Source organism: Anas platyrhynchos, chromosome 4 (genome assembly GCF_047663525.1).
Source record: "Anas platyrhynchos isolate ZD024472 breed Pekin duck chromosome 4, IASCAAS_PekinDuck_T2T, whole genome shotgun sequence".
Lineage (NCBI taxonomy): Eukaryota > Metazoa > Chordata > Aves > Anseriformes > Anatidae > Anas > Anas platyrhynchos.
In genome coordinates this window covers 10,391,117-10,417,867 of record NC_092590.1, presented here as the reverse complement: position 1 = coordinate 10,417,867, position 26,751 = coordinate 10,391,117, and the positions used below count along the sequence as shown (strand labels likewise).

Genomic DNA, 26,751 nt, shown 5'->3' with positions numbered 1-26,751 from the left:
CTAAAGTGCCAGGTGCTTTTTTTTAAACTGAAGTTAAGGTCTGACGGTCAAATTCCTAACCTTCAGACTTACTCCAAACACCTCACTTTGTTCTTGCCAGAAACACCACAAGAGCAGCTTTTCCTTTTGGAATGGCAGTCTTTGGACGGGAAGTGAACAAGTATACATATTTTGAACCTTAATTAAGCACATTTCCACTTTTGTTAGTTAGGAACATTTGTTTAATTCTACATATCTCAACTGTCTGCTCTGTCAAAAACAATCAGAAGGGTACGCAATTAAAACTGAAGCCTGTGTGGTTTTATGTGGGATTGAGCAGGAAGAGAATTCCAGCAGTTCCTTTACGTGGTATTAATGCACTACATTTGGCATTTACGGTGACTGTCATCTTTCAAACACTGATGAAAAGCAGTCTACATGCATACTCCTTTGCACCGCGTTGCATTTACGTCTGACTTTCAAACAAGTTTTCAGACCCAGGTAAAGACCCATCGTTCTTCCTTACAACCCGTTCCTGCAGAAACATTTATAATGTAACTGCTCTTTGGATTTAAAAATAGCCCTCTGTTTTGATCATTTGGATTTCTTTTATCCACGACCATAAACTTGTTTTAAAGGGAGAAGTGAGGGGTTTCTACTCTGGAGTCAGAGCCCTGGAACGGTGCACAAGCGCAGCCTGGAAATGTTATCAGTTACAGGGCTGAGGAAACAAGTGCACCACATCAGATACTGCAAGTTGCAGGAGTCTGTTTTTCTAAGAGGAGAAATGCTCAGGCTCTGCCAAAAGGTCAAATGGAAAAGAGTGCAGCAAAGGGATAAAGATTTGGTCTGTGCCAAGAAAGCTTGTCTCATTGTATCTACAGTTTTGCATTTATATTTTTTTAAGCTATTGTAGTTTCTTTACTAGTCTCTCATCCTGCAACACTGTGCTTAGAAGTAATTTTACAGGCATAAAACACCCTCTACAAGCAACGGAGCCAACTCTGCTTGGTAAAAATGGAGCACACATGTGAAGGATTGAGCCCTTAGATCAAAAGCTCTGTGGGGCAAGGACTGTCATTTCTGCTGAGTGCCTTATACAAATACTTCTCTCTCTTTCCCTTTGCATTATCAAATGCCTTCCACCTACCTTATGCAATTTCTTCTTCTGTTCTTAATGATAATAGCTTACATTATATAGTACCTTTCATCCAGAAGAATCCCAAATGCTTTGCAGCCCACAGACGGGGATTATCTCGCCCACTGCCAGAACTCAGCTAGGTTTAGGCTCAATGGTGTCACTTTTACGCTAGATAGCACACGGCAAGTGAAGGCATTTTTAAAAAGCTCGTATTACTCGTGATTAGTACCTTGGACCACCTACTTAATTCTTCTGGAAAGACCCCAAAACTGCGATTGTGTCACGTCTACATTGGCAGAAAGAGGAGCCAACAGAGAGATGGAATAAAAATCAGGGGGTGACTGGCATGGTGGAAATATGTACTGAGGCCAGGCTGGGTTGTTTTCCACCATGACTTTTACACCAGCACAAAGTCCTGGCAAGAGCTGGTGCCTGCTAGACGTGCTCAGGACCCCTTCTCCACCAAAAGCATCCCCCCAGCCTGCCAAAGTGCATTCCTCTCCATTTCCCTCTCCTTGTCACTACTTATTCTGCTGAGTTCATGCCTGAATGCATAGCTGTAAATCCGAATACAGTTATGAAATAGAAACCTTTCTCTTCTTTCAAAGGCATTGTTTAATCAAGGCGACAGGTGGGGGCAATCAGTTATGCACCAGAAAAGTAGTACTTTGAGAATCCTACATACAAAAAGGAATAATATAAGGGGCAGTTCAGGTATTTCCTTTGCTCTAGAAGAAGCCAGCGCAGCTTCCAGTGAAAAAGCAGCTTTCCAGAATGGAAAACCTAAATGCAGAGTATAACTTGCTAAATGTGTATGTGCAGATTGCAAAAATGAATTATTTTAAGGGGCTTGTTCCCCACCCATACGCTATTTTGCCATGTTATATGGCTTGCTCTTGTCTGTAACCAGTAACAGCCCTAAAGCAGATTTTGGCAAACTGTCAGACAGGCACTTGAAAGCTGAAGCAAATCACTTGCTCAGTCTCTTCTAATAAAAAGCATAAAGAAATGGAGACCAAACTCTTATCTTCCAGATGCAACTTGGTCCAGTCAAAGTCTTCAGGAGATAAAAATTAGGCTATCACGACTGAAAAACGGTAGTGCAAGATTCAGTCACACAACATAAACCTACAAAGGCACCTTCCACATTCCCACCCTTCTTCCAGCAGTCCAGTACGGCAATCCACGCCGTGATGATTTAGCCCACAGCTCACCAAAGACCAGAGAAGGGAGAAAGCAGATGCATGGTACAACAAAAAGCCCGATCGCAGCGTGGACTTCAGTGTAAGACTAAATCCTGACTATATTAAACATTTATGGTATGTGGGCTGAAGAACCTTGCAGTTTTGCACTTGAAATGGTGTATTTCTACTTGTAGAATGTATCACCTCCCAACGATGCTGTTAACACTTAAAAGTAAGTTTTTAAAAAATCAGCCAATAAAGCAGAAGTGGTTTTATAGAATCTTATTTTAACGAAACTTCTCTGCATAGTATAAATATAGAACTGGCAAGATAATGCACCGATCCATTTTACAAACACATTGCAAGTAACTCAGCTGTTTGGGACTACATGTTTTTATATCAATATGACAGAAGCGTACTAAGATGTCGTTTGTAAAATGAAATAGCAGGGTATGCTGCCATCTTAACTAGTTACTGCTACACAACCACGTATCATATGACCTATGTTGTTTCTAACATATATTTCATAACATAACTCCCTTGGCTTAGAGGGAGTTCAAGTCTGAACTCTTCAAAGGAAAGACTCAAACCGTAGCTGAAAAGCTGCTGCAAGGGTTTCTGATGGACCACTGAGCGGTCAATCAGATGAGATCCAGATCAGCTATGATCTGGATGAACAAATCCAGATTAGATTTTATTTGGTAACTGTGCACCTCAATTTGCAAAACCAAGCAACAAAACAAATTAAAAAAAAATCCCGTTTGTTTTATGAGCACTCTAACAATGCATTTATGCCTGGTATTTAACTTTCTTCTAGTCAAAGGTAGGTATGTTGGGCAGGACAGTTCTCCTTCATAGATTTTCCTCCACAAGCCAGCTAAAGATGCTACCATTTGACCTCCTCATTCTACATCCTTGCTGCTCGTGTCTGCACTGGGTCTCAGCACTTTCAACAGGGCACATGTCCATCACTGCTCCGTGGATTCAAGTGCCAGAGATCACGCACTGCTGCAACCCAGATTTAAGCAGAACTCATTCACTCTCTCCAGCACAGCATGCTATGTTGCTGGCTTTTTTGTTCTCTCTCTCTCTAGTCCTTCCATTTCATAAGAATTTTGCATACAGGAGGCTCAGATCAACTAAGTCAGTAAGTCAAATTGTGTGTCACTATTCCTCTCCATCCCTTTTCTAATAGCTCATGTCTATTAATCCTATTTAACTTGTTTAAGCTGCAGAGCAGACTGCCTTCTGTGCTATATTTGGACGGTCGCTATAAGTTCCTAGGACTGTTCTCCGTCAGCTCTCTTGCATAGATGTAGCAGGATTTGGCCGAATACCAAACAGCCTTTATGAAAACCCCAACAGTGACATTTACATGGACCTCTTTTGCTCACAGTGGTGTCTGCAAAGAGCCTCTGTTCCAGAAGTGGTTAAATTACTATGTCAAATACACACAACAGGCTGCAAGCAGTTTCACAGCCAAAAATAAAGAAATAAGAAACTTACTTCAATGCTGAAGTACCCTCTGTCCACATAGTCCCCCAGGAAGAGGTACCGCGTGTTGGCAGGAGAACCTCCCACTTCAAATAGTTTCATCAAGTCAAAGAATTGGCCATGGATGTCTCCACAAACTGCAAGAAAAAGAAAAGAAAGAGCTGTATTCAGTTTCACCATGCTACAATCATCTTAGGCACCCACATTCTGAAGTCAGTCTCTCTCACAAGGAACACGTTATGGCCATTTGTGCATCGTCCTCTAGTTCAATGAGCAGTGAGAGCTGGCAGCTGTTCAGCAGAAGCAGTTTTTCTATGATGTGCATCCACCTAAGTGTGCAAGATGCTAATTAGAGGAGAGCTATCAAGCAAACCTGACCAATATTTATTTCCACTGATACCTGTCCACACCGTCTGCTGCCCAGCAGAGCACACAACACTGGCAATAGGAGTAAGATGAGCCAAAGAAGGCGTGAAAAGAGAAAAAGCTGAAGCAAATTTACTCTTCCTTTCACCATCACGCCTCTGTTTGTCTCAGCCCCAGATGAACAAGGCCAGACTTTCTGGGAAAGACAAAACATGCCAGTCCTGTGCATGCCACTGCTTCAGAACTGACAAATGTTGGACTTCAGGTTCCTTTAGAACTAGAAGAAACCATAAAAAAATGGCCTGCTTGCTTCTCCAAAGCATGTCTTAGACAAGACGACACGGATTTTTCATGCTTTAGCCTTTACCACTTTATGTAACCTTGCATAATTATGATTTGTTTCACTTCATTACAATGAAGTCAACCTAACCAGCAGCAACTCGATCAAGAGCAGCTCCCAGGACGCCAGGCGGAGCAATGTGCAGCCAGGGCTACGCAGAGACGCCTCTTTTTGTGTCTCAGACTCAATAGATCGGCTCTGTTGTCCTGTGAAATTTCATACTCACTGCTGGGTGATTTCAAACATCTGCAGGAAGGAAGGCAAAGCTTTTGGAGTCCCCCATGGAAGCCTAACTAACAATGCCGTGTCAAAACCTGGTTTGTTTTGTTTCCTCTACCCAAGGGAAGGGGAGAAAAAACAAAACAAAACAACACAACTTGGCCCCAGTTTAGGGCCAAGCCCAGGCCTTTTCAGGCAACAAGCTTTAACAAAGAAAAATGTTAACAGCCTTAAGGCCTGAAACTGAAAGAGATAAGGGATGGAGGGAGAAGCACTGCAGCTTGGTCCCCCAGGAGAGTGGATGAAAAGGAGTTTAGCCTAGGAACGTCTGTCAAACACCAGCCTTAGGTATGGCGATATCCAGACCAGTTTTGGGCTGCTCCTGATTCAGTCTTTCCTCCAACGCTGTTCTGTTTCCAAGGTTTAACAAAACTGGCTTGTTACCATTGGCTTCTGGGGATTTTCACAAGCTTCTGAAGCGACGTGGCTCCCCCTTTCTCCAGGCCTTTTTGGTAAACACAAAGACACCTGCATGAATCTCATTCCTCCTGCTTTTAGACTGGGTCTTCCTCCATCGAATTACATTGTCACCACCGAATTACATTGCATAATCTCTTTTTTCCAAGTCGATTTTTTCCCCCATGAGTTTTAGATGACAGCCTTCACGTTGAAGCGATCAACAGCTAGAATTTCTAGCTAAGAATAATTACTGCCATCATTTATGCAACATCAACACTATTTAAATCCTCAAGTAGTACAAAACCACTCCTATTTCTTTAAAAAAAATAATAAAATGTGTACCCCAAAAGGAGAAAATATTTTTATCGTGTCTTCGTTTGAACATGTTCATCCACGAAACCAAAGCACAGTGCCTGCCTGTACTCCTCTGCATGGACACTGTGGGAAGATTATGAACACGTGGCGTGCATCGATGGCCAGGCAATCTGCTCTCCTAACTTCCAGCAGAAGAGCTTTTAGTTATATAACTGTACAGCTCTCCCAATTATCGCCCGCCCCCATTTGCTCCAACCATAAAAAAAAAAAAAACTGAAGCTGAACGCGACTGAAAGATTTTTAGATGGATTCAACTTTTGCTCTTTCCCAAAACCACCAAGGAAGAAGGGAGTTATTTATTTATCGCCCTCTGTGTGGACAGGTGAACACACCGAGGCCATTATGGAGAAACCAGCAAGGTTGAAAAGCTTTCTCCAAGCAGCTACACGTCCCCAAGCTTGTCACGAGTCAGAAAAGCAGAAAGCAAACCGGTGAAGAGGACAGAAATAAAAACCGCAGAGCCTCGCAACCCCACGGCTTGCAAAACTTCTGAATCGGGCTGGAGAATCGATAGCTGATGGGAACTCCAGACGTTTTACACACAGCAGCCTATTCTTTCCAGACTTGACAACAGATCCAGAAATACATCCAAGAAAAAAAAAAAAAAAGAGAAAGCTAAAAAGCCCTCGAGCTCAGTCTTGCCAAGCAATTGCAGTAGTTCCAAAATAGAAGCATCGCATCAGTAGGTAAAAGCAGTGGGAGCAAGGGAAGATGCTCAAAATTAAGAGTTAACGCTGAGATTTAATTTTCAGCGAGATCCCAGAATTCCGACTGAAAGACCACAGTGTTACATACCGGCAGCCCGAGCAGTGTTTGGCTTTGGGACAGCGTGAAGTACTTTAAGGATCTCACACTTTCCAGGTCTGAACGTACAGACCCGAAACGTCCTTTGACTGTGAAGCCTGGGTACCCGTGTTCTGACGGGTGGTCTTATTCGGAAATAAATTTAAGAGCAATTTCTTAAGAACTGTATGCAGTTTGAAATCAACTGCTTTAAAGCTGTAGTTTTGCCTTCTTTCTTTTCCAGCTCTAAAGCCATACAAATCTCCTATCTGGAAGATTTCCCAGGCAGCCGAATCGATGCTTTATCTCTCCTTAGGTGGGGACAGAAGAGATCCAGCATTGTATTTCCATTCATCAAGGCAGAATCATCCCTCAGCCATAGCTCTGCTGTGTCCCTTCAGGTCTTTGAGCTTCTGATGGCTCGCACCCTTGCAGCACAGTCCAGCTAACAGCCTACAGCAGAGGTCCACATCCACACCACCTTCCCCCTTCACGTTACAGACGAAAATTTTGAAAGCCCAGTGACTGCTGTGGGTCTGTGCTTATTCTTGGACAAGCATTACCACTGGATCTCTGGTTCCTTTCAGTTTTGCTGAAAATTTCCCTTTGTATACTCTTTTGGTATCGGAACTCTAGCTATTGAACAACCTATGTTGCAAAATACGATTTTTTTCCATTAAATGATAACAAAATAAAACCTCTCCACTCCAACAGCACAGTGAAGCAGGAAATTCAATTCTTAATGAAAATCTCCAGGATCAATACACTTATGGATTTAAAGTATGAGCGTGGGGGACATAAAACACAGTTTGTGTGTGTGTGGAATTAACATTAAAAGCAGCTGTGCTTATACAAAAACAAATTCCTCAAAAGGAGGAATACTGTATATGGTATGGCTTCTATTAGGACTGCCCCTGTTTTCCTGTATTACTGGAATCCTGAAAGTGCCGTCGTATCATGACACTGAACTGATTTTTATGTTCATCAGTTTGTAACTAAATAATTTGAGTGCCTTTTTTTTCTTTTTAACCCCCTGCCCAAAAGGGCCTTTTTCATTTATCCAGTGCTTTTTGTTTCCAACCTTCTTTGTGCCCTTCCATTGCCACCTGCACAACAGCATTTTTTCTAACAACAAAGCAATGCTTCCTCCAATCTCTCGGTAAGCTTCAGTTCTGGCCCCAAGCTTGTTAACCATGAATTTGTGTATCTGGATAATCTGATAGTGTCTACCTACCTAACCTCGCATGGCACCAAGCCCACAAGTGCACTGCAAACTACATGAAGAAAATTAATTTTAACTAGTTTTACAGTCATCTACTGACTTCACAGAGGCAATGAAAAGGTTTAAGAAACACTGTTGATTTGGGGACTCATTAGAAATTTACCTTTGTTGAGGCAGTTTTCACAGATAAAATGGGCCCCTCCAAAAGATCCAGGGTTACAGAGCTGTCCTTGCTATTACTGGCACCATCTCCTACCTGTTATAATGAGTCCTTTCATACACTGTGCCTCCTTGCACTATGCCACCAGAACTTATCCAGTGAAACGGTGTGCAAAGCACTATTTTAATATAAAAATAGGGATTGGACACAAGGGAGAGAAGGGATTCTCTTTTTTTCTTGCAAGAAATTGTCATCCTAAAACAAATTAGTTTATGTTTTGGGTGGCTTCACAGAGAGGATGTCCCTCTGAATTATGTCACAGGAACAACAACAGTGAACAGAAACCAGCGAGTTAAAGCTGCACCAGCAGTGAAGGAAGCCCAAAGCTCAGCAGTTGCATTGCCACACTATTTATAGAGGAAAGTGGCAGAGTAGCAATTCAGATTGCATTATTATTGGAACAAACAGAAGTCTGCAAATGCTCTTCAGATGTCTTAGTTCAGAGAAATAATGCTCTTCACTACATCCACTCTCAGTCCAGAGACGATTATGTGCAGTTTCCCACTGCAGTTGAAAATTAAGAACAGAATGTATATTCATAGTACATTGAACACGTTTTTCTGTATATACGAGCTTGGATATACTGCACTTATTTTCACATTTATCATGTAATTATTTAATTGCTATGAATTATGGTCCAATAGTAAGACACTATTAGTATCTCAGATGAATTCACATTCCATCTACCACAAGATCATGTTGCCTCTTCAAATAACATCAGGGATTAGCAGCAGATATGTAACGCTCCATTATCAGCGTCGGAAGCAACACCTGCAAATTCGTATTGTTATACCAATTAACGATAATGAAACAAAGCTACCTTTTAAATTTGAAACTAGCACTGTGTAGGGAGGAGTATGCATTGCTTGAAAACTTGTTGTTTTCGTTCACTAAGCCAGGAATGTCTTTGCACAGAGCTCAAAGAGATTGTGCTTCAGCAAAGAAGCGTGCAATTCTTTAAATCTAGAGGGAGAAAACCACCCGATTGAGTTACGCTGCAGAATGCAGACTGCAAATGGGTTTTCTTCACACACTGCTCAAGAGCTGTGTGGCTACTCAGTTCACTACTCAATACATGCTTCCAAGAGCTTTCCATTTGCCAAGGACCTACAAAGCCTTGCCAAAGGGGCGAGAACACTGTAAACCTGCACATCTCTGAGCTGACTCTGTGGATGTTCTGAAAACTGCATTCACCCAGGGCTGCTGGATAACACGGTAAGGAGGCTGCGCACCCCAATGAGGAAAAGTACAAAATAAAGGAAGGAACTCCAGAAATTTTGATCAGTAGCTGCTCATTGTAACACCACTCAAGACAAGCCCAGTGGTTGTGTTGTATGTATTGCTTTACAGTCACACACTTTTATTTCTCTTTACGTGGAAGTAATGAAGTCTGCAAGTTCTTCAATTTGAGTCAGAAGCATTTAGACAGCTCACTAGGTAACGTATCATCCTAAGAAAACATCTACTAGACTTGACACAATGGTCTTTCGTATGAATGTTTGCTATATGAAGTATATTTAACAGCATAGCTCTGTATTTCCAAAGGAACCATGATTTCATTCATATCCCTACCTGCTTATCTTATATGGTTAAAATGGGTTTTCGTGCATCTTTGTCTGTCACTTCATGCAAACTGAAGAGTTGATCCTACCAGGGAGAATTGGCGTTAATAAAAAAACTGCAATTAAATATTTTTATAAAGAGGCCTGCCTTATCGAAGATAATGCCAGAAACCATTAGACCCTACAGTGCAGCAAAGGAAACCGCAAATGGACCATCAATGTTGCAGCTGACAACGCTGTTGGGTTGCCGTCTTTCCTTCTTTTGTACTGAGCAAAACCAAGTGTCTTGGGAAAAGCTGTTTGCTGTGCAAGAGAGGAGGATGCTGTACCGCATTCTGCTCTGTGAACAACCCAAATGCTAGTGCCTGTGAAGATCAACCCACACTCACTCTTGGTAATAGGAGGTAGTTTTCTGCCACCATCCCCTGGAGGCTAGAACAAATTAATGACACTTGATTTGGGAAGGTAGAGTGAAAGAGAGTGGGGAAGGGAAAACATTGCATCAGAAAAGACCTTCGGGACAGCAGCCGGTAACATTCTCTAGGGAAGGAGAGAGCAAAAACCCAAGACGCGCTGCAGCAAACTCTTCAGATGTTAAGGCTACAAAAATATCTTCAGCAAGAAGTTTTTAAAAATAGCTCTGCAAAACTACTTTCCCATTTGCATCGTAAAAGTACTTGCAGTGTCCCAAAACAACAACAAAGGTACACAAACCTGGCAAGCAGAGGAGCTCCTTTCTATACACAGGAGATCACCAGAAACAGCAGCTCTCAATAAACCGCCTCTGCCAACTGCTGTAAAACCTACACCAGCAGAGAAGAATCCCCTCGGCCCCCACTCCTACCCCACCTGCATTTTTCAGGAGAGCAAGCAGGTATCACACAGCAGTGAGGTGGCAAACAGAGACTTTCAATTCCCAGTCAGAGCAATGTAGGAGTAGAAATGGGACGTCGGTCTAGTGAGTTCCCCCAGCCCACACCCAACTGCATCAAAACCTACTGGCTCTTTCCCTGCCACCCTCCAAGGGCAGCACTGCCCCTGAGCATCTTCCACAGCAGATGGAAAAACAAGCACGCTGTCATCATCCCTTGTTAATGCATCCTCAGTATCAGCGAGCAATGCTTATTCCCCAAATAACCTCATCAGAAGGATCACTTGCGAGGGAAGTGCTTCACTGGTGTACGGGCTAGGATTCCCAGTTCATATCCTTAGACCAAGGTTATTTATAGCAGTAGGGAAATTCTCTGATCCCCAGCTTTACAGACGTGAAAAGCAAAGGCCTGAAAAAGCTTCATAAATTATAAGGTCACAAGCTCAGTCAGTGGAAGAGCAGAGAGGGAATAATCCATCCTCAGAGTGCTTCATCCAGTCTCAGCAGGGCAATGGACACCTTCCTAGAGAGGAGGAAGGTCCTGCACAAGGAGCAGGCACAGACTGGCCTTGCACAGTGCTCCAAATGAAACGGAGGGAAATAAGGGAATAGCAGAATAGGAAAAAGGGCTTTTGAAAAAGAAAAGCTCTGATATGCTCGTTTGAGCTTCCTAAAGTAGAATTTCAGAGCATTATTCCCCTAGCAGCTTGCAATCTAATTACCTTCCAAGCACCCGAGTATTTACAAGATTTTAAAGGCAGCAGCATTATCATCTCAAGCTTCAATATATCAATGCCTGGCATCTAAAAACCTAACCACAAAAAAAGAAAAAAGTGATGTTCACACTGGCCTGTAATAAGTATTTTCCATTTTTACCAGAGAATACCGTGTTGTCACAGTCTCTTCTTTCTAAACCATAACAAATTTGCTTTATGCTCCATCCCACCCCCAACTTGGTGTTTCATTAAGAACCAGCAGCAGTACTCTGTGACAAAAAGCATCCTTCTTCCTTCAGCACGACAGTTTGTCTTATCAATGGGAGGTGAACATTTGCTCGACATGAACCAATGCATTTGGTTATTACCTTTAGATCTGCAGCACTCCGCCTGCGTTTCGCAGAAACAGCCCTTAAAGGAAAATAAAAATAGCGGCTCTCAAATTCTTGGGCTTTTAATAAGCAACTGGCAGTATCAGTGTGATACTTGTAGGCACCCTGGCTGGTAGGAGAAGGCACGATTAATTTCTAAGGAATGCTGTGAAATTCAGCATTGGGATTTAATGACCTGTACTGAGAGCCATGGGAGAAAAAGAACAGGCAGTGAGGGCCTACAGAGCTTTAACCTCAGCTTGTGCACCCCTGTCTTTAACAGGCTCCAGCTATTATTTTATTCCAACAGTTTTGTAGTACAGGTGTTCATATGCTAAGAGGCTACCTCCAGGACAGTGACGGCACAGGGTTAAGGAAAGCAAGTATTTTCACGTTTTTCACTCAAGCCACGTAAGATGACCTTTTCAAATTAGAGGATCCAAATTCCGCAACCAAAATCTTATACAAAACTCAAGCAAAATTAACCATTTGTTAAAGATTATAGACTACATAGGTTATCCAGGAAGCACTGATGTTGCACTATGCTGAGAAAATGTAATTCTCTGTGGAAAAAAAAGATTAAATTCTGAGAAAAGAGAAAGCTCTCCACAGTGATTTCAATCCTGGTAAAAGCTCATCTTACAATTATTGAGAAGAAGAGTTGACCCCATTAATTTCTTCTTGCTGAAAACGTATGCCTAAACATGGTCTTGAGTAGGTGGTAAAATTCACATGCTGATTCTAATTCAACATGACTATGTTAAAAAGGTTGTTTGTTTCCCAAAAGCTAACACTGATTAAGGAAAGACATGCCACGCTTTATGGCAGCCTGGCATCAGCATGGACAGAATTGTGTAAACGGATTTGAAAGTGATGAAGAACAAAATCATGTAATAGCTGGGTTTTTCAGCTTTCCTGAAATGATCTTTAAAAATGAATGATATAGTAAATATATATATATTGTCTTACATATGGCACTGAAAAAAATAGCCCATAAAAAAACTTATTACTTAATGACAATTATGAAAATGAGCCCCTCCAAAAAGGTGAGGCTGATGAAAAAATCAGCCACCTTACCTACATTTCTTCCTATAACCTTGCTATTAAGGATATAAAAGAGTGGACGCAATCTTAGTTGCACTTGGCAGTACTTGGGGTGGCAACCAGGCAGATTTGGGCTAGGCCTTGTGCCTTGCTCCTCAAGCAAACTAAGCTGTCTCTCCCACTATATTGAACTGGCTGAGGAAATAAAAATAAATATGTATGTATGTATGTCAGAGGGAAGAAGTATTTTTTTTTTTTTTTGGCAAATAGCAGCCAACCACACCCTATACAGTGAGCTGTTCTGGGAGGGAGCTGAGTACTGCTATTCATAAACAGAGGAAAGATGACAATGTCACCATCAAAAACACTTTGCAAAGAGAATATTGGGTGAAAAATACTCTATTATTATACTGAGTTTGTCTTTATGGTCTGTAGTCTTACCAGTAATTTCAAATGTAGACTTATCAGATGTATTTTTAATAATTGCGGACCAAGCATTCCAAATAGAGGTCAATGTTAAATACCTTACCAATCAGCCAAACGGGATTTCACTGGCATTTGGTTAGGATGAACACTGCATGCAAATCAAGTGTATGTGAATTAAGCATCTTTGCCCAAGGATCTCCATCATCTTACCCATTCCACTTGCAGGATCAAGGCCTGCTTCAATTAGCCTCACATGAACAGATCACATATACATAAATAGGCAATAACAACACGTACGGCCTGAGAACTGCCCCAAACACAACGCCACATAAGAAAAATCACCTCACAGACTTGGTATTTTAATAAAATATTGTATGTATGGAGAGCAAGTAAACTCCTGAGTCAGCTTTTGTAATGTTGGGTATTGCAACAACGTGATTTTCAGGCCGTTCAGAGTTTATTGATTCTGATAGGAGCTACGTGATTACTTCTTCCACAGCACTTCCCAGACTCTCTAGTTACAAAGAACAAAATCCCGGACACACATCATTGAAATATGAAACGGTATTTACACGACCTTATGATTTTTTTTTCCCCAACATCAGGTACAACCATTTTAATGAAGTCTTTACAATAAAGTATCTGATAACACAGTGCTTTTCTTCTTAAAGCAACATTCAGAAGCACGTGCTTTTAGCAGAAAATACAAAAGAAAATACAAGAGACCAGCAACTGATTCCCTCAGACACCAGCTCTTCTCTGAGAGCAAGTCCAAGAGTAGATGTGAAAGAAGCAGAAACCAACTGCACTATGCACCAGAAGAAACAATTACCATCCTTTAATGCAAAAATATTCAAAGTTGCTGACAAAAAATATGCATAAAACCCCTCAAATATAGATTTTTGCAAACAAACTACACTGCAATTGTAGGTGCATGTTGCTGATGGCAGTGGCCAGACCTGTATGGCCATACCAAGAGGCTGCCACAGCAATAGTAAATAAATAAAATAAAGCCTTTTATCGATGTCATGTTACAGAGAAGTGCCTAGCACTGCATACTGCTGTAATACCCAAACCAGAAAATATTTGGGCCAACTTAATGCTACAAAATGCCCATTTTCTTGCTGCTTTCTTAGCGCTGAGAGCAGCCTTCAGGGATGCGAAGACACACAGCTTCACCCTGCACCCACTGGCATTGATTTCCGACAGCTGCACAGGCCAAATTAGTTTCTGCTCCACTTGATCAATACAACCCTGTCATCTGTTACAGGGGTTTCTAAACTACATCGGACTAGATACACAACTTACTTCCTAAATTTTCATTTTGTCAAGTCATATCGACCAAGGGAAAGCTTGCCAAGAGAAGAACTGCCATTAAAGTTGCTTGGCTGCTTCCAAAAGTTTGGGAATTACCTATTGCTCTGTCTTTTTCCAGATGTACTGGTCAGTGTTAGTGCCCTAACTCACCCTGTCCTCTCAGCACTACGATAGTAGCTAAACCTCAGTTCAACTCTTCCCAGTTCAGGGACAAGTTCCAGTCTCTTACACCAGTTGGTTTTAATAATGAAATTACAGATAAACTTAAAATAGGTCAGCCAAGGAAGACTTTTTTTTTTTTTTTACTTACTGAAATAATTTCTGAACGTGTCCCTTGTGCTTGTTCTTCTTGAAGGATGGTGCATGAACTGAGTCTAGACACAAGCCAAAATACTCCAGCTCTTGTAAGGTGTTGCGTGTTTAAGGAGCACTGTACTGCTACAAGACTGCTACTCCCAGTGCAATCAGACAAATCTGTATTTTAGCAGGAGATGCTTGCTGTTCAGAACCTTGCTGGGTTAATATCTGCTGTATTTCCACAACACACTGGGATAACTAAAGCTAAGTGTGCTCTGCGATCATTATTTCAGACCACAATGCATATACTCCTTTGAATATTTTATGTAACACTATTGTAGCACAGCATACAAAAAAACAATGTCTTAATGGGGCAATAAAAAGATGACCATTTTCCTGCTTCTACTCCACGCAAGTTAGGTACTGGTCATTTGTTAACCTAACACAATGCAGTGAGACTGAAGAAGTCGAGCCCTTGTTTCATTAGATTTTTTTTCTTCTTTTTATTTTTAAATTATTATTATTTTATATATTTTTAACTTTGTTTCTCTGTAGAGTGACTCATTTTTCAGAAAAAAACATTGTCTACTTCTGGCTAAGATAAAACATAATATTATCAGTTCAGTTCATTCCAAAAATGTTCTTTTCAACTACAACTACTACAATACTAACCCCAAACCCTGCTTATAGTTTGCTTCACTTTTGTCCTGCACACATACACAGACAAATAAAAAATGATTAAAAAAAAATCAAGCTGTGTTAAGCTGGTCAACTCCAAGCAAAACCACAAAAAAAAGTGCACCCCCCACTCAGACTACGATATTACTCACTGGAACGGTGAATTATCATGGGGAGCTGAATGTTCATTAGGAAACAGAAACTACTAGCAAAAAAAAAATGAAAAGAGCCAACTTTCTCATGCATTCAGGAAAAATATATTTAACCCCACATCTGTACCATTTCTTGTGCAATAAAACTCCTGTCACTAGCAAGGAAAGCAGTCGACAAACAAAGCTCTACCATCTTTTCAAGAAAAAAAAAAAAGCTGACCTGCTGTCTTCTACATCGACAACACATTTTTAGGATGGAAATTGTCTATGCTCATCTTTTACGTATGTTTCTAGCTACTGCAGTCCTAGATGTAATAAGCAAGGAAGATATTTTATTCCCAAGAACATGCTGTCTTGGTTTTATGCAATCTTTTGCCCGCATTACACATTCCTCCATGAAGCCCAGTTTCTGCTGCTGTATTAGTTAGCACGACTGATTGGTCAAATTTGGCTCTCAGCAGTCCAGCAATTCAAGGGAAACCATTCTCTCGTGGATTTGTTACTGTCAAGTGAAAAATGTGTGCTAGGAAAAAAATGCACTATTTGCAGTTCAGTGGCTTTTCAGACTACTCCCCCTGGACTGCGATAGCAAGGTTATTTGAAGTGACTGCAAAGCAGAAACCTTACAGGCACATAAAAATAATAAAATTCTAATGTATTCATATGTTTGTTAAAGATTGTCTGCACTTAACTGAAACTTTAGATATTGCTTGGCAGTCTCTTTTTTAGCCTCTTATCCAGCCAGGTAATAAAAAAAAATAATACCTCCTGGATCATAAACCTGTATTTATTACACCCAAATGTTTTCATGGACTCCAAAGGTTTTACAACCTATACTTTCATTGAAATTTTAATGATTTTCCTGTATATACATTTTGCATTGAGATATTTGTTACCAAATTTTGTACACAAAAATCATTAAAGACCTTGGACTGACAATGTTTGATCTGCTGCTGCACACAGTTTGCTAGAAAGCTCAAGGGCATGTGGGTCAGGAGGGAAAAAAAGCCACCAAAAACTTTATATATATAAAAAAAAGCAGGATGCATAGTCATGTTTAAAAACGTGAGCCAGTACAGATAGGATCTCATCTTCAGAAAACAAGTAGGAAAGGTGATTGGGTCTCAGAAGATCATCATCCATTGAAGAATGTAATTGTGGGTGCGTCTTTCTGGTGTGTAAGAGAACACGGGAGTGTCTAATCACAGGAAGCTCAGCTGATGAATCTGCTATGAAGAAACACAATTCGAGAAGAATAGGCTTTCAATCCTTTTTTTTTTTCCCTTCCTTTTCATGCAGTCTCAGACAATACACGACTTCTAAATATAATCCAAAAATAAATACTTTTAACTCAAAAGAAAGCATGTAGATCTAGGAAATACTTGAGTTTTTCCATCAAAGTAACAAGCTACATAACACAGAGCCAGTTAAGTAGGAAAATATCAATGTGGAAGATGAGTACACATTCCTTGGCACAGCATTTTATCAAGACTACAAACAAATCTCCACAACCACTAAGAAGAAGAGACAATGCCACCTTTCATAAATGTTAGTGCTTTAAGAATTATTTAAGTCTAAAAGACTAAGAGCTAAATACACGAAAAAAAGTCCTCTTGGTTCATGTCAAACACGTCTTCAGCTTTGATTAAACTCTTATTTAAAAGACACTGTGAAAATGGACCAAATGACAAAATCTAAAACTCTAGAGCTGTTTAGACAACTTCTCTAAGAGGACAGAGGATTAGAAACCCATCGACTACTTTGCTATAAACCATTCCATCAAGGACCGAGAAAGCAAACTGAGCTAGAAGGGATGTCATGATCCGGACAGTCTAGAAGATCCTCCTCCAACATACAGAGAGCCTGAGTTGTCCCTCCCAAGCTGAACAAGGAATCACAGGCTCATAAAGGTTAGAAAAGACCTCCGAGATCATCTGGTCCAACCATCACCCTACTATCCATGTCACCCACTAAAAGGAGCAGCTTCTAGTCCCGACCTTCATCACAGCTTCCTTCCAACCCTTGTTGTCCACCGATCCTTACAAGTCAACACCAGGAATAAGGCAATGGCAGACCAAAACCCAAAACTTTGTCCAGAGGGCTTCTGCTGTCTAGTGAGTCTTCAGTACCAGACATTAAACAAGTCTCACAGAAGTTAAGAAAGCAGTTTTCACTTGTTCTCCTCTAGAAATGAAGTTCTACTACAGCTATTCATGGTACCTCAGCTAAAAACAAACCATTTAAATTGCATGTTCTTAGCAAGCCATCAGTAACACTGATAAACAATAAGGAACAAGTGTGATTTGCATTGGATCAATGGCTGTTAATATTCACTGAACTTGTCTCAAGATTGTTTGCTGCCTGGCTTGCAGTATATAGCTGAATACAAATAAAACTGTCTCAACTAAAGAACATATTTTTTTGCCGTTTAAAAAAATTACTGTGCATTTTATACATAAGAAACTAAATAGGGTTCAGCATTCCCTTCAAAGGAAAATCTTACCCACTTACAAAAATATCTGACTCACACAGGTCTCGCTTAGACTACTGTCAGTTCAGAAAAAATCTCCAGAAATACTTGCCAAAGAGGGGAAAAAAACACAACACCAAAACAAACATTTACTGCTTGTTTTCTGGTTTTGCTTGGTTGGTTTGTTGCTTTTGGTAGTTACAGCTAATAAATACGATCAACTTACTTGCCTCTCTTTAATCACGGTGTCCCTTAGGTATAGAAGGCGAGGTTGTGAAACTTCAAGAGTCTAGCACCACTGAAGAAGAACTACAAGCCGCAGCCATGAACTGGACTAGCCCTGCCTTCTTTCTGTAGAGCACTTATAGTTAGGATTTGTGGTATCATTTCATATCTGAGTAGCCAAAATACTTCTTCAAACTGAGGTTGCTGCCAGAGGTTCTATTTGCCACCTACACCATTTCTGGGAAGTTTCTTTTAGGTAAGAGGGTGAGTTTCTTTTAGGTAAGAGACATCATTTAAGATAACTTTTTGAATGGGCTGTGCAACAGCTGCACTTTTCTAGGCAGCCATTAAACGTGGATGCACTAACGACCTGGGTTCATTAACTGCAAAGATATAAATCATTATTACAGCAGGAAATAGACTGCAACATTTAAAACTCAATTAGTGACAATGCAAGTACATGGTAAAACTCGTCTTTTCAGCTGAATCAGGAGTGTAATAGAAGAATCCACACCAGTCTGTTCTTCTACTTCAGTTTACTGCTTAATCAAGAAATATTTCTACATTGAAAATTGCAACAGTAAAAGAGTTTATTGGGTACCTTAAAAGGCCACTTCTGTTTGAGAATATAATATGTTACTCCCTGTATCCTCATTTTAAGTTTCTCATCATTCTTACATACAGTATTCGAATATTCATTACTGACTGACACAGTTTTTGAGTTGCTAGCCAGCATGAAGTCATTTTGTTAGCCATTGTAAGAAGCAGAGAACGATTACACACAAGACTGCGTATTGCCTTTTTTAAATGTTTTAATTTAGTGAGCCTCTAGAAACTGAAAATTCATATTTTGGAATCGCTGAAGGACATGTTTGTCAAAACAAAGAAATGGTAGAAGTGCTGGGAGAAGGGAGGAAAGCACAAGAGAAGAACCTGACGAGATGCAGGAGGTCATGCTGCCTGTCCCCTAAACTTCTGGGACGAAGTCTTCAGTTCCTTGGAAACACACCCACTTGGGGTGGGAGATCAGAACTCACCAGGTTTACAGGGATTCTTCATTTAAAAAAAAATAAATTAATTAACCTCAGCCTAATTTGATGCTCCTCTGGTTGCCAAAATCATGCAAAGCACAAGCTTTTCAGAGTGCCACTGAATTCTAAATCAGTACAAGGAATATGGATTTTTCTACAAATAATCATTTTCTTATCACCAATTTCTGTATGTGTCTATACCACTACCTTTATCACCACAAAATCAGGTTGTTAAATTATTATTTTTTAAACAAAATACATCAAAATAACAGTAAAAATAATTAAAAAAAAATCTCAGTTCATTGTTGCATCTGAGAACCTCATGCAGAAGAAGTTACTGCAAGAAACCTGCTTCGCAAATGTGAAGACTTCTGAACTGCATATAAGATTACTTCATTCAACAGGAATACAAATTATGAGCTGGCAGCAGTCAGAAAGGTCTCTTTCCAGCTTACTGCCCTTAGAAAGGGTGACTTGTTTAAAGGATTGCCCGCTTCCAGAGTACTTTAAACATACTGGCCTGGCCAGAACAAAAAGAGACTAATAAATAAGGGAGGTACATGAGACACATCTTCCTTATTAAATTACTGGGCAAAATGATCTCGCAATGTACAAGTGTTGCTTTGTCCACACAATCTGAGAACTAGGTATCTCCTAATTAGATAGTCTGGAATTATTAAAGGAAACTACACCACCAATTAAGCACATCATCTTCATATTGTGCCACTGTAGCTTGGCAGCCTAAATAAGGTGGAGAAAAAGAACAAAGACTGGTCATTTTCTGCATCCAGGAAAAAAATTAATTTAAATAAAAAGCAAAGTGGCATTTTTCTCTCAAGACCATGTGTATTCTGAATAAAATACATATAAAAATAATGCAAGAAAAAAAATGTTTTCTTTTGCTACTTGGATAATCGTTACAGGACAAAAAATGCTGCCTAAAAGCAGCTGAGGGGAAAAAAATCAGTGATTTCATCACACAGGTCAGCTATCTGATGTTGACTTTACTCTTCAGTAATAAAGATAGTGAGTGGTTTCAAGTGGCAGATGCAGACCTTGCCAGAAATTACAGCAAGAGCAATACTAAGAAAAAATAAATATATATGGTCATGCAAAAATATTGATACACTTCCAAAATGAAGTGCAAACACAATGTTAAAATTGATCTGAAGACAGGGCTTTATAATTGTTTTAATTCCCACTCATTATTTTGTTCTTTCCCTTGTGCTTTTTCTTTTTTTTCCCTATTTTTCAACTCATCTGGACAACGACGAAAGTGCTGCTGCAGGAGGCAAGGAAAAGAGTGCACCTTTCAAGGCTCCTGTTTGCACTGAGACTTGGACTGCATCAAAATCTGGGTCAACCACAATCGATTCGCATCATCTCAGGACACGAACAGGTCCATACTTAAGTGGAAGGCCAAGAGTAAATGAAGCACAGAAGTGAAAAAAATGGTTTTCTGAAAGGAAAAGCCTGAGACAACAACCATTATCTAATAATCCACTACTATGCACTACCATTATTTTTTTAGATGTTGTAAACCAGGAAGAAATACTTTACTCTGAAAGGAACTGAGCAAACAAAACAAGTATATATTCAAGCTATATTCGATATCAAGTTTCATGCTTAGTTCAATGCATTTTTAGAGAAAATATGTCTTCTGCAATCAACAGTCTAATGCTACCCGTAGGCATGAGTCATACACAGATCTTGCATCCCAGATAAAACCAGTTCTCCCTCATGGCTTTCCTCTTATTATTAGACAGAAGCTTATTTCAGCAGAAAACAGCACAAAAGAAGCATTTCATTGTTTCCCTTGAAAACCATCAAGAAAACAAAGTGGAAATTAGCAGCTTCAAAAATACAGAAATGCAGATGAGGCTGCAAAACATCATTAAAGTTTTATCATCTCTTCAGGCCTTTAAGCTCTGCTGGGGTCCTCTAATTTCCATAAGTTTACCTATCACAAATAGCTGCATCAGCTCAGACTCTGGTTTGGCAGTCAAACTTCCTAAGATTCAGTACAAAGGCCTCATCCTTCTGCAAAAGTAGCATCACGAGTGATAAATGAACCGTGGCACTGCACCACGTGGCGTGGCACCAGAGCATCCCTCCTCGTGCTGCCAGGCCAAGCAAGGAAAGGAGGCTCAGGTTGCTGGCATTTCTTCCCAGGAGTCACCTGCACCCTCCTTCGTTTTTGCTGGAGAAAAATAAAAGCATTTCTGGGGAAGTACTTCTGTGGAAAGATTTTGTGCAGTTAGTTTCTCAGAGCACAGCACTCGGTGCAGAACAGCTGTGGCACATTAGGCGGACAGCCTACAATAAAGTCAGGTAATATCTGCTGGCAGCACTTCAAATTCATTTTTAAGGACTGTAAAGGACAATGTCAATAGAGTGCAGGGGTAGGCACCATGCTATGCTGAGTAGCCGCAGTTACATTAGTCACTGTATTAAGCAGTTTTACAGCCTACAATACAATACACTCAACTCTCACCTCAGAAATTCATGCGATTTCTTTCTCTCTCCTTTTCAATTCTGCTTTATTTGATTTTCCATTCAAACCTAATTCTGTTTCTCTGCACCTTCAGGGGAAACAGTTTCTGTTTTATTAAGTGTACAAAGGGTGTGCCTGATGTTGATACTACAGGCATGGGAACACATTTGATAGTCAGATACATTATTTGAAAAGGCTTTATAGGATCCCCGGTTGAAAAGAAACAATGTAAACCAGAAATCACAAAATCCAAACAAAACCTGTTTTTAAACTGCCTAGACATGAACAGGAATTAAGGAAGACATCCAGAGTACACCCTCTTTTTACAACTAATTTTCAACAGGTATCATTAGATCCTTATCCCTCACCTCACCTATTCATCTCAAGGGGTTACATTTGGCAGAGCAACAGCACAAGGAAACAAACCTGAGCTTATAGTCACTTCAGTCAACTTTTGTTTAAAGAGCAGAAGCCCACAGCTCAAAATAAAATCTACTGCGTGACATAATAAACTAACCTTACAACAGGGGTTTGTTTTGCTTGGTATAGTAACTCTTACCCCTGGGATGACTAAAACTCCAGGCAGGAGACACTAAGTAACAGCACCTATAGATTTAAAATAAAGGAAATGAAAGACCCCTAAGGTAAGGATGTATTTTCAAACATGACAAGTAAAGCCGTAACATCGTCACTGGCCACGTAGGATCAAGTACTAACCAACACGAGCTGTTAGAAGCTGGAGAGGGACCAGGAGACTACAACAAGGAGAATTAACGGGGAGTAACCTCCTCTGCCTCATATGTCCATCCAATCCTGCTGGCACCAGCTTCATGGCAATCTGGACGCTGTTCCTGAGTGGTGTATCACCTTTTGCAGCTTATGTTCCTCTTAACACAAAAGCTCTCCACACATATTACAAGATGGAGAAGCCTATTAGCATCTCTATTAAAAAGGTTTTGAAACCAAATCCTGGAGTTAACAAGTATGAAACATCAAGAACAAAACAAATCTAAAAAGCTTTTGGTTTTCCAAGAAGGGTTTTTCTTGTTTGTTTGTTTGTTTTTTTACTTCTTTTTTTCTGTTTTCCTTATCAGCAAATGAAATAATAATAACAAATGGTTCTGATAATTAAATGCCTCCACATGTTCTGGACATTTACAGACAAGTAATGTAACTGTATGGCATGTTGCAGCAGAGTTTTTTCTTTTAAGAGTGTTTATGTCCTCTCTCAGGAAAGAAAACGATTAAATCAGCGGATGCTACAGATATTGACATCTCTCTATCATGCGGATCATGCCAAAACTTAAGCAGACATTCACACAGTACGAATTATAACTTGCCTTCATGTCTCTTTAGAAACCTGTATTAAAGGTTTTTTTTGTTTGTTTGTTTTGTTTTTTTTTTTTTTTTTAAAAAAAAGAGGCAGCAGAAGCTATTCCTCACCTGATAGAAATTTCAGCAGTTCCTTGTTAAGCTGCATGACTTAACCCAAGTCTTCGTGCAACAAATGACTTCTGGATGGATTTGTAGAGAAGACTGGGTAGGCTCTGCCTGCCTTCCAAAACATAAACTAGAACATTCACTGCAAGGTCACAAAAGATGGTATTCTTTTGCCTTGTGACTCCAAATAGATGACTAGACAGGCCGCTATAAGCCAGTAGAAAAATACAAGCACCTGAGAAAATCTGTTTCCCTAACGTTAGTGTAAAAAAGTCTCTGTAACTATATGATGCTGATAATCACAGGAAGAAAAAATTACTTAAATATTGTCAATAACTTTCGGAGAGACTAAAAACATGCATGATATTAAATTCATGAAAAGGCAGAAATATCAGTGTCCCTCTTCTTATTTCCCTTCTCAAAAATTTAAGGTAAGCAATCTCATAACAGAATCTGTCCCTTATCTTCCATCTTACTGAACTCAACTCACCGAATTAGCTACCAGAAGTGTAATTTACTCCTTGCGTAACGCTACATGACTTACAAAAAGCTGTCTGCTTTGCCAGCTATGACAACTTCGCATCTTTTTGGTCATGCCAGACATTTGGTGCTAAAATAAATAAGAGCACAGTGCAGTTTTGCAGAAATGAATCTATATCTCCTCCAAATTGGCTCCCTGCAATCCTGTCCTCCAACACGTAATAGCAAGGTTTATATCCTCAGCAGGAGGCTGTGTTAATAGCACTGCATTTCCCACATGGGAAGGGCGGCTCTAAGAAAAAGTGCATTAGCAGATTCAAAACATGCGATTATTGGTTTGAATAAGATAAAGTGTTAAAAGATCTTAACAGGGAAAAAGCAAAAACTGAGTTTCCCACTGATGCTGAGTGATCCCCAGGACAGATATCTTTAATCTCTATCTCCTTCATCCCACCCAGATTGATAGCGTACTCTTCTGGCACAAGTATTGTTATTAGTCACATAAGCTTTTTATTATTATTATTATTATTTATTTACTCAAGTTTCTCCAGCCAAGAAATCACAGGCACATAGCCTTGTCAACAGGGAGAACAGATGGACGTTCCCAACAGAGTCTCCTGTCCCCTCACCCCAGCCTCCTCTTCCAAACCTATTTGATATTCCTAAGTGATAGGTTGGAGGTTTGGCTGCCAGCACGACTACCCACGTGCTCAATTTGCAGAGTGCCCACTGCAGTTATCTGGCCTGCTCAGCCCTGTCACAGGTGCCAAATATTGGTGACTTGGGATGTTCAGGCTGCTTTCCTTGAAACTTGCTGACAATGCGCTAGTATGCCAAAAGATAGAAAAGTAAATAAAAACAACACAAGCAAGACCACACACACCCCAAGAGGACACAAAAAATGAACAAACAAGTATCCGTTGTCCAAAGCTAGTTACATTGAACAGTTAAGCATGTAACACCAGCTCCTTCACAAAGCTGCGATTCCTTCACAGCATGCTACATGTAAGGGACCGGGCTATGGGTTCATTTCCTGGCCCTGTTAGAGATCTCTGCACGATCACTATCAGACCACTTAAGTCCACAGCCATGTTTACACTTAAAGAACTAGAGCAGTTCTCATGAAATCAAACTGAAATTTATCTCTGCTTGTTTAATGCAACTTGAGCACTAGTATCTCTGTCTGTTCCCTGCCTCAGATAAGGAAGACACCACTTCCCTAGTGCACGCAGTAAGATACCGCCACAATGCTTGAAATAAATGTACAACATTCAACTTTGTACACATTCTATTGCACCTCTAATATTACACCACCATAATCAAATGCATAGCAAAGACACCATTCCCTTGCGTCCTATCACTTGCCACTAAAGAGAACAGATCGGTGCCTGCCCCCCCACTCCCCCTCGTGAGGGAGCTGCAGGCCGCCATGAGGTCCCCCCTCAGCCTCCTCTTCTCCAGGCTGAACAGGCCCAGTGTCCTCAGCCACTCCTCATACGTCTTCCCCTCTAGGCCCTTCACCATCTTTGTAGCCTTCCTCTGGGCACTCTCCAACAGTTCAATGTCCTTTCTGTACTGTGGTGCCCAGAATTGCACACAGTACTTGAGGTGAGGCCGCACCAGAGCAGAGTGGGACAATCACCTCCCTTGACCAACTGGCGATGCCGTGCTTGGAGCACCCCAGGGTACGGTTGGCCCTCCTGGCTGCCAGGGCACACTGCTGGATCATGTTCAGCTTGCTACAAACCACAGCCCTCAGATCCCTCTCTAGTCCTACATCCTACACTGTTTATCAAAACACTGAAGAGAACTGGCCCTAAAATGGAGCCTTGGGGGGGACCCTAGTGGTGACCGGCGACAGCCTGATGCAGCCCCATTTACCATAACCCTTTGAGCCCTACCCGTGAGCCAGTTATTCACCCATCATACGATGTTTTTGTCTAGCTGTATACTGGACATTTTGTCTAACTTAAAGAATTTCCTTACTATCTAAGATAAAGGAGTTGCGGTGCCCCTGCCTCTGAACTTATATCCTCCTTTGCATGAAGCTTAAGCTTCCCCACCCCTTTTCAAAGTGGCTATTTCAGCTTAAAGAACTCCTTTTAATTCACAGAAGGAGTCACACAGAGCTTGAAACCTTCATTTTGGGGCCTATTCTCTGCAGTTGACCTCTTTTTTTGTTTTTCCCCTTTCTGTTTGAAGTGAACATATGGAACTTCATGATTTATTTTTTTTTAAATCCTTGTCTGCATTAACCCAAATAATAGTCCTAAATTGTAGGTACTGTATAAGAGTTAAAAGAACATTTCAAAAATACAAAGTAAAGTGTTCAGCAGAGTTCAGCCGTCTTTGCATGCATTATCTGAGACAAGGGTATCATCTCCTTTCCTCCCGAGGCATCTTGCCCGATGGAGTGCAAAGGATGGACCGTGCTTGTTTCAAAGAGCAATGTTCTGTTTTTCTCCTACTGCAACACATGGGTCCATGCTGAGGCTTTGCACTCTCACACCAGGATTCAAGCAGTGAAGTGGTCATTTTCCTCAAAAATTCTTCCCAATACGTGCAGCAACAGACACAAGGGGGGCTTCAGGTGGACTACTGACAAAAAAAAACCTATCAGTTCTACACATCAGCTTGACATATTTGCAAGGCTAACTCAAACTCTTAGAAGGGAAACAAACAAAAAACAACCACAAACATTCAGCCCTTGATGAACTCAACCACACTCCCTGACAACTTCACGTGCAGAAATGATTAACCAGCAATTCAGCAAAATCATAACCTGGGGTTTCAACTCAGGAGCCCACAAAGTGAGACAAAAATCTAACGAAGAGTCAGCTGTAAAATGCCTCGTCTGCACCTACAGGCAGGCTGCTCTGCTCTGCCAGTGGGAGAGGCCTGGGCAGCCAGGAAGATTTCAGTAACAGCAGAGGCACTATGAAAACCTCACACCTTCATGATTACCTTGCAGTGACTTGTTCGTCTGCTTGTGTCCTTTCTTTTGGGATGCCTTTGAATCACAACTCTTACAAGTATAAGCAAAGCCATGGTCACGTACCTCGTCTACATCAACATTTTAACAGTGTTAGTGGGGGCTCCCTCATTCACGCTACACATGTGAAATTGGAATGAGGTAATAAAGCCTAAAGTTCTCCCTACAGCTATAGTTAGCCTAGATGCCCTAAGTTAACATCCCTGGTACTTCTACCAATGCTGTACCGCAGAGATTAAATATAGGGAGAGCCGTCTGGTGATCTTTACAGCCTCCATGCTGCAAAACCCGACAGAATTCCTTTTGGACTTCTGCCATATCATCTCCAACATCTTAAACTACAATACATGAGATTTCAAACCTTTAAGTATGCCAGCAATGTTTTGAAATAGAAAACACTGAT

At 40.7% G+C, this 26,751-nt stretch overlaps 1 protein-coding gene across 8 annotated transcripts in view; it reads right to left on the bottom strand.

Annotated features, from left to right (window-relative positions):
- PPP3CA (protein phosphatase 3 catalytic subunit alpha) overlaps positions 1 to 26,751 on the bottom strand; it is a 190,696-nt gene that overhangs the window by 55,101 nt on the left and 108,844 nt on the right. For all 8 annotated transcript variants that reach the window (XM_072036986.1, XM_027457169.3, XM_072036980.1 and 5 more), the window contains one exon: positions 3,811 to 3,935. In XM_072036986.1, the coding sequence (XP_071893087.1) occupies positions 3,811 to 3,935 (125 nt within the window). The remainder of the gene's footprint in view (positions 1 to 3,810; positions 3,936 to 26,751) is intronic.